General features: G+C 35.9%; 1 protein-coding gene across 5 annotated transcripts in view; it reads right to left on the bottom strand.

Annotated features, from left to right (window-relative positions):
- Positions 1 to 540: 540 nt before the first annotated feature.
- The window catches only part of LOC113818143 (inactive tyrosine-protein kinase transmembrane receptor ROR1), a 157844-nt gene continuing 150244 nt past the window's right edge, over positions 541 to 8140 (bottom strand). For all 5 annotated transcript variants that reach the window (XM_070142835.1, XM_070142842.1, XM_070142826.1 and 2 more), the window contains 11 exons: positions 7379 to 7503; positions 6578 to 6704; positions 6215 to 6374; positions 5315 to 5554; positions 4907 to 5140; positions 4344 to 4564; positions 4041 to 4170; positions 3714 to 3849; positions 3335 to 3467; positions 2939 to 3084; positions 541 to 2598 (listed from right to left, as the gene is read on the bottom strand). In XM_070142835.1, coding sequence (XP_069998936.1) covers positions 2169 to 2598; positions 2939 to 3084; positions 3335 to 3467; positions 3714 to 3849; positions 4041 to 4170; positions 4344 to 4564; positions 4907 to 5140; positions 5315 to 5554; positions 6215 to 6374; positions 6578 to 6704; positions 7379 to 7503 — 2082 coding nt within the window. In that variant the 3' untranslated portion in view covers positions 541 to 2168. The remainder of the gene's footprint in view (positions 2599 to 2938; positions 3085 to 3334; positions 3468 to 3713; positions 3850 to 4040; positions 4171 to 4343; positions 4565 to 4906; positions 5141 to 5314; positions 5555 to 6214; positions 6375 to 6577; positions 6705 to 7378; positions 7504 to 8140) is intronic.

The raw sequence follows: 8140 nt of genomic DNA, 5'->3' as shown, positions 1-8140 counted from the left end.
CTCTTGATGTAGTGTTTGCAATATGAGGGTAGTTCAAGAGCCTTTGTGCTGTCAAGAAGCCCAAAGGAATTCTGGAATTACATCATTAACTTGTTTGATTAGCTGTTCCTGCTATGTGTATGTATTTAGTGCTTTTGTAAAGTTCTTAGAGGCTTAATATAAATTATTATTCAGCAGCTGTAAACCTCATACATTTTTGTATAGGATAAATGTAATATAATTTTCTGTGTCAATATCAGATTTTAAGAGGATTTTATCAGATATAATTTGCCAGTGTATTGAATTACAGGTTTGACCACTACTGAACAAAATCTTAAGAGTGAGTGTGCAGTAGTATGTTATTCCCACTCCCACTGCCAAGCATAGACGTCCTCTGGTGGCTACACATTGTAAGTTTGCACTTTTTTTTGGAAAGATGTATCTTTATGTAGAAACCAAAAATAATATTATTATTACACATCAATAGCAATATTAAAAACAACTCAAACCACAGGTAAATAACACATCTTAAAATGGTTTAAAAAAGGATATATAAACAAATTTGGTTAATTTTACTATATATTACCACAAGCTTGCATGTACAAAAGACTTGGTTGTGGTATTCTTAAAAAGGATTTGTTACTGTTATAAATAGCATATTCTACAGTCCTATTTACAGTCTCTTAGTTTTCTTATTCAAGTTCTTAAGACCAGTCAGATGACCTATAATTCAGAAAGTGAATTTGTAAACAGAATATCTGAACATAAAAAAGCTTTTCAGTTTTTGTCTAAAAACATTACTTGTATATCAGTTTACTTACAGAACTCAGAGAATTTACACAAAAGAAAGAAATATACACACAGGGAAAGCTCTATACCCATGTTGTGGTTTCACAGACTGCATATATGAAATTGTGTAACCTGATTATGTAATCTTGTCAACTATTTGGTCTGACACACCAAGGGCAGACAAACACACAGCTGTCGAAGTTACATTAACATCAAATATCGTACCTGTACAGAATTGACCAGTTATTTGGTAACTGACTATCTTACAAGAACTTTGTATTTGCAAGCTTTCCAATAATTATTATGCAATTGTGCAAACAGCTTAATATCATCTGAGAGACCAAAGGATTGAACTTACAAGTAACAAAAACGTTGTACGGGAAAGGTAATGTCACAAAGCCTCAACACTGGCATTTATTACCATGACTAAATGCCAGTTACATCTGCTAATTAAAAAGTTAATTTAGAAAATCAGATAAAAAATATAGTATCACATTAAAGCTTACTGCATATAAGCAAACAGATATTGACTTAGTAACCATGTGATGACAAAGCTATGTCAAGCATGAAGAGTGCATAACAGCATGGCCATCAAAAATAGTTCATTTCTTTCAAAGCTCCTCACATCTGCACATGGCTTTAACATAAGGTAAACATCTCTTACAATTCAATCACTTAACTGTCTTGCAAAATTATTTGATTATTCAGTTTGGCATGTCACATGCTATGCCATGACCAGGGGTCGCAAGTACAGTAGTAATCTCCACAAAGCACTAAATATTTTCATAAGAAATATGTAGGTATAAGCTATAACATCAATCATGCTTTATGTATTACTCACTCCTATTACAGAAATTAGAACACATTTCAGTTTAGAACTCATATTATATATAATATCAGGTCAGGCTATATAAAACACTTTGCCAGATGGGATGATGATGCACTAAGGACTCCTACATGAGGAAAACCTTCCTCATCTTACCACTAGGATGTCACAATTCTGCATCTGTAAAATTTAAAAAATATTTTGCAAATAACACTCTCAAATGACAATGAAGCAAAGTGAAATATTTCAAATAATATCAAATCATGAACTCACATTTTATGTATATGTTACAACAGAATAGTTTCTTGACACTTGATTCCCTAATCTATTAAACACTCAAGAGATCAGAAAAGATGTTCTTTTCAGTTCCATACACACTTTTCACTCAAGCACTGATTTTCTTTTCTTTTCACCATACAAGAGCAGCAACAAGATGGTCATATAATATCCTAGCTTAGAGGACCTTGTTGTGCTCCAAGCATACACAAAACATCAAACATCATTCCCAAGATGTGATGAGATTCACTAAACGTTCCTTTGTGAGAGTTAGGAATCAAAAGTTTCACCATTTAGTTCAGAGATTTGCCAACTGGGTTTCTGTTCCCATATTCATAGACTGTGGTTGCGCCACTCTAATGGTAACTGGTGATCCTCCCATCACGTTGCTACGCTGGGCCAAATATACTGGTTGTGGGTGCCCTACAGGCACTGACAAACGTGGATACAAGCCAGGCACCATCCCAGGTGGTGGTGGTGGTTGATAAGGAGCAGAATAAGCTGGAGAATGGGGTGGTCCAGGTGGCTGATAATGTGGGCCTGGGTGATAAGGCCGAGGAAGGTGTGGAGGGTGAGTATTTGAGGAGAGGTTCGTAGATCCAGTGTTATTTGAAGGCCCTGTGCTAGAGTGCTGTGAGCCAGAATGCCCAGACACACTACCACTCAGGGTGCCAACCAAACCTCCGTTATCTAAACCCTGCCAGGAACGAAGTCGACCATGTATCTCCCTGCAATGAAAATTAAAATGTATTGTCTGATTGCACCTTCAAATAGTATTGATAATCTTTAAATTCAATTTCTGTACCATCAATAATTCATTGTAAAAAGATATTCCTGGCCTTACTGAAGAGGTTATAAAAACACCTGAATCATATCTAAAATACTAGGAAAGAAGACAACAGGTCCCTTTGTGAGAATAAACAGGGTGATTATGTTGTCTCTATAAAACAAGTTCAATATTTTTATCAAAATAAGTAATCATTACTATTCTTACTATGCTAAACAAATTTATTATGCACAGAACTAATCCCCAAGAACCAAATAATTAATCTTTAGATTAAGGCTTACCTAAATGTTGGTCTTCTATTTGGAGTCTCATGCCAGCACTCAACCATGAGAGCATATATGCGGGGTGGGCAATCCTCTGGGCAAGGCAACAGATGACGGGACCTTATCATATCTATTACCTCCTGGTTATTATATCCATAGTAAGGCTGAAATGGTGTTAATTAAAAAAAATGTAAAAAATATGACATGTGAAATTAGGAATTAGGGACAAATGTCTGATTAAATATCATGCATCCAAGACTGAACATTATGTTTAATAGACAATATACACTGTATCTTTGTGTGGCAAAATAGAAAACATACATAAGTAAAATCTTCAAAAGACTACAAGTGTTACCATATGAATTGTATTACAATCTAATGTTCCAAACCAAAAACTCAGTATATCTAATTCACCTGTAAACCATAACTGAAGATCTCCCACAGAACAACACCAAAGCTCCAAACATCTGATTCTGTCGTAAACTTGCCATACAGAATAGATTCTGGGGGCATCCATCGCACTGGGAGCAGGCTCTTACTCTGCACCCTGTAATAATTAATTTGAAATTAGTCTTTCAATCAATTATTTGCCAATTTACTAAGAATATATATAGAATTCAATATAGACTGCAATATCCAAATTAGGTATAAATAAATCCAAAGATACAATTTTTCCTTTTAATACCCCCACTTTTACATATTGTACATCACATAAAAAAGAAGAAGAAAAAAAGTAAATATAAAATGGCTAATACTATATAGTACTATGAACTTTTATAAATTTTGTAGATACCTGTAGTAATCAGAAGAGTAGATATCCCGAGAAAGTCCAAAGTCTGATATTTTTACAGTCAAGTTTTCCCCCACTAGACAGTTACGGGAGGCAAGATCTCGGTGGACATAGTGATGGCTTGCAAGGTATTCCATCCCTAGTTGAGAGGATTGTTTATTAATACAGATATATGTAATTTCAGTTTATATTTTCCACAAGGCAAAAAGTAAAATTTACAATACTTCAGTTATATATTCAATTTCCAAACACCTGATCAAGAAAATTTTACAACTGCCTAAAAGGATCATATTACATAAATTCAGAAACAATAGATGAACATAGCCTTACCTGCAGCAATCTGAGTTGCAATGACAAGCATATCTGGCTGTTCAAGTACAGCCTGGGACATGCCATCGTCACTAGATGCGGAGACATCCGACCGTGGGGAATGAGAAATCAAGAACTCATGCAAATCACCCTGTGGGAAAAGGTACTTTTATAAAGTACATATCTCTGCTGATATCATCTATGATAAAAAAGAAAACAAAAGGAAGAAAGAAAGAAAGAAAAAAATATTATGAAAAAGAAAGAAAATATATATTTGATATTTTTCTTTTCAAGGGATGGTTCACTTGATAAACTGGTACATACCTGGGACATATGTTCAAACAACATACACATAGGTTCCTCCTTCATGACCACTCCCAGCAGGCAAACAATGTTGGGATGGCGAAGGTCTGTCATGAGTTCTACCTCCCGGTGAAAATCCTGACGAGTTTTCGCTGTGGCATTCTCTTTCAAAGTTTTGATAGCCACCAATACTGAGCTTCCATCTGGACTCATTCCTTGCAATTCACCTTTGTAAACTTTACCTAGAAAAGGAAAATTTAATATTTTTTAAAGAGCCATTATGAAAGTTTAAAGCTGAGTGTAAATATTACAAGAATAAATTAAAAATCAGTAGTATACAAATAGAAATTTCCCAATAATTTATTCATATGTCCATCTAATTTCTATGGAAAATACTTCATATACTTCTAAGGGTTTCATGAATAATGGTAACCCATGACTTAATTCAAATTCCATATAAAGTTCCATCCATAACAGGTAACTAAATCACTAAGTAGACATTTACACTTAATTTTATCAAGTACATTATGATGCCCTAAAAAGATATATCAACACACACAACCATCTTAAGTTCTTGAGCTTACCAAAGGCCCCCTCTCCAAGCTCCTGCATGAACCTGACATTAGCAAGGGGAAATTCACGAGCCCGGAGTTGCTGCTGTTTTGGGAGGAGAGCATTGAGTTCTACAGTCTTTGCCTTTGGGGAAGGCTGTTTGGGCGACTTAAACTTTCTGCGCATACAAAGTCCAACAATCAGGGAAAGGAACACTGCACCACCAATCACAACTGCCACAAGGATGAATACTAATGTATTGTCATCTGAAAGAATAATGAGAATTTAAAGATTAATATGCTTTCAAGGGTTGACAATGTATAACTATGCACTATCCACCAGTATAATAATAAAAAAAATATATATATAATGACAAACTAAATAAATAAATAACTACAAATATACATCTAATCTCCATCAATCAGAGAGTTCGTACGTACTGCAAACTTGTACAGCACATTCTTCTTTGGATACTGAGTGTTCCGTAGCAACAAAGCACCAAGGTTGATTCTCTTGTGCACCAGGGTTACGGCAATAGTTGTGCCCTCCAATTAGTTCAGGAAAGTCAGCTGTGCGTATATAGAGCTGATTCTCGCTCCATGGCTCACAAATGCGACCTGATAATGTACGACTCTCTGTGCCTCGGTAAGATTCACCATTACCGACGTAGCACTTCTCATCTGTTAGGAAAAAAAAAAAAAAAAAAGAGGAAAAAATGAGCACAAACAACTTTTTTTTTCTCAAAAATTACAAACCTATGGAGATAAAATAAGTTAGAAAATCTGAAATGAAAATGAAAATGAAATTGATACTATTTTATTCCATATCTCACAACTTTTTCTTATCTTATCAAATTCCTTTACTTGTATATAATAACAAAGTGAACTGCATTTCCCACAAGCTGGTGCCTATAACCTTTCTAAATGCAAGGCTATGTTTTCAAAATGAACTAATTTTTTCACAGAGGAGTTTCATCCCCTAAGTAAATAGCCTTCAGAGTGAATTAATCTCATGTAACTGGAAGCAAACATACTTTCATTAACATTATTTGAATCAGAAAATCATCATTTTGGCCTATGACATCAAAGAAAATATGCTTAGAGCATTAACAATCCTTCAAGCAGTTTCCAACTCCATTATTTTAGGTACTTTACAAATTTTTCTTTGCATATGTTAATGGTAGTATAACTTTTGTTCAAACTAACATGCAGATAAAAATTATATTCAGTATATGTAACTGCCAATTTCAAATAGTTAAAAAAGTAATTCATCAAATTTATCACCGAGAGGAAGAAAATACAGACATTGTTATAGACTAAAGATAAAAAAGTAAGTCTAACCTTCAACAAGAGGATCACTCTGCACGCCTAAGCGAATGCAATGGAGGTGATCTGGTGATGTGATGGGAGAGAGTTCCTCGCACTCTGGGATGGGCAGCTGACGGCCAATAAGCTGGTGCTGTTTTGCAATGACATATTCCATCCTGCATACGTCATTTACCTGATGTAATGAGAGTAAAGTATTTTGAATACTTGTTAACACACGAGTATAGAGATAAAGTGACAATACAATAGTTACATAATAATAACATATATTTTAAGAGTTGAATTATCCTTACTGGCAGTTAAACCAATAATGTTTTATTTTCTAAAGTAAGTACTTTTGTATGGTTTTCAAATATAGTAACAAAATACCAAACTTACAAGAATTTCACACTCCTCTCGGCACAACTGCCTAGGTGCTGGTTCTGGCTCATTCTCATTGCAGAGTGGAAGTGCAGCATAGCAGAGAGACTTAATGGCATAGTCCTCACAATTTGAAGATAGATCACTGCAGAAAAGAAGTTTGATAAACAGACAATGAACTTTATTTAATTGATAAATATAACATAAATGGTATTGTTCAATAACTATTTTTACATAGAGGGAGAGGGAGAGGGAGAGGGAGAGGGAGAGGGAGAGGGAGAGGGAGAGGGAGAGGGAGAGGGAGAGGGAGAGGGAGAGGGAGAGGGAGAGGGAGAGAGAGAGAGAGAGGGAGAGAGAGAGGGAGAGAGAGAGGGAGAGAGAGAGGGAGAGAGAGAGGGAGAGAGAGAGGGAGAGAGAGAGGGAGAGGGAGAGGGAGGGAGGGAGGGAGAGAGAGAGGGAGAGAGAGAGGGAGAGAGGGAGAGAGAGAGGGAGAGAGAGAGGGAGAGAGGGAGAGAGGGAGAGAGGGAGAGAGGGAGAGAGAGAGAGGGGGAGAGGCAGAGAGAGAGAGAGGGAGAGAGGGAGAGCGAGAGAGAGAGAGAGAGAGAGAGAGAGAGAGAGAGAGAGAGAGAGAGAGAGAGAGAGAGAGAGAGAGAGAGAGAGAGAGAGAGAGAGAGAGGGGGGGGGGGAGGGAGAGAGAGAAAGGGAGGGGGAGGGAGAGGGAGAGAGAGTTTTTACTTGTTTACTCATACATGTTAGTACTGTATATATAACCATAACTTCCACTCATTTAATTACTTTTAATTAGTCAGTTTGGCTTACTTGGAATGAATTATCACTGTAATTGCGGTTGCTAGGCGTTTTTCCATATTTGCCAGATGTCGCGGTGACTGGATGTAAATGGAATGGTTGCCAATGAAGCGACTACAGGTAGCACCTCGGTAGACCTGGGGGTGAGGAAGGGATTACTGATTATATTATAACAAAAGAGACCTATCAAAATTTGTTACATAAACAAAAATATCAATTTTTCTTCTTACAAGCAAGAAATGGAATGGAAGAATCTCATCTGTTACCATAAAAGCACATATCACATAGATTATGATGATCATTTGACACAGCAGCACCATTGGGCTGGACTTGAGATTGTAAGCCTCACAAGTTTCTAGCTGATTGATTTACAAGTCACGAAAACTATGAAAAAGTCTCTTTGAAAGCCCCTATGGGTGTTAACACATTTACCTCTGTTTGTGTCATCATTTTCAGTTTGATGTGGCACATAAATGAATACACAGAATAGAAAAGATAAAGTGAAATAAACATATCTTTAGTCATATTAACCATATGTGTGTGCATTCAAAGCTAAACTGAATACCATATGATAGCTAAAATGAATAATTCTAAAGAAAAAATAAATAAGAGATTTTTTTAATGGCTCTAAGAACAAAAAGAAAAAAAGAAAAGAAGAAGAAGAAGAAGAAAAAAAAAAGAAAGGAGAAGAAAACAGAAAAAAAGAAAGAAAAAAAGAAAGAAGAAGAAGAAGAAGAAGAAGAAGAAGGAAGGAAGGAAGGAAGAAAGAAAGAG

Source organism: Penaeus vannamei, chromosome 3 (assembly GCF_042767895.1).
Source record: "Penaeus vannamei isolate JL-2024 chromosome 3, ASM4276789v1, whole genome shotgun sequence".
In the NCBI taxonomy this organism is placed as follows: Eukaryota; Metazoa; Arthropoda; class Malacostraca; order Decapoda; family Penaeidae; genus Penaeus; species Penaeus vannamei.
This window is presented reverse-complemented; position numbering and strand designations above follow the sequence as displayed.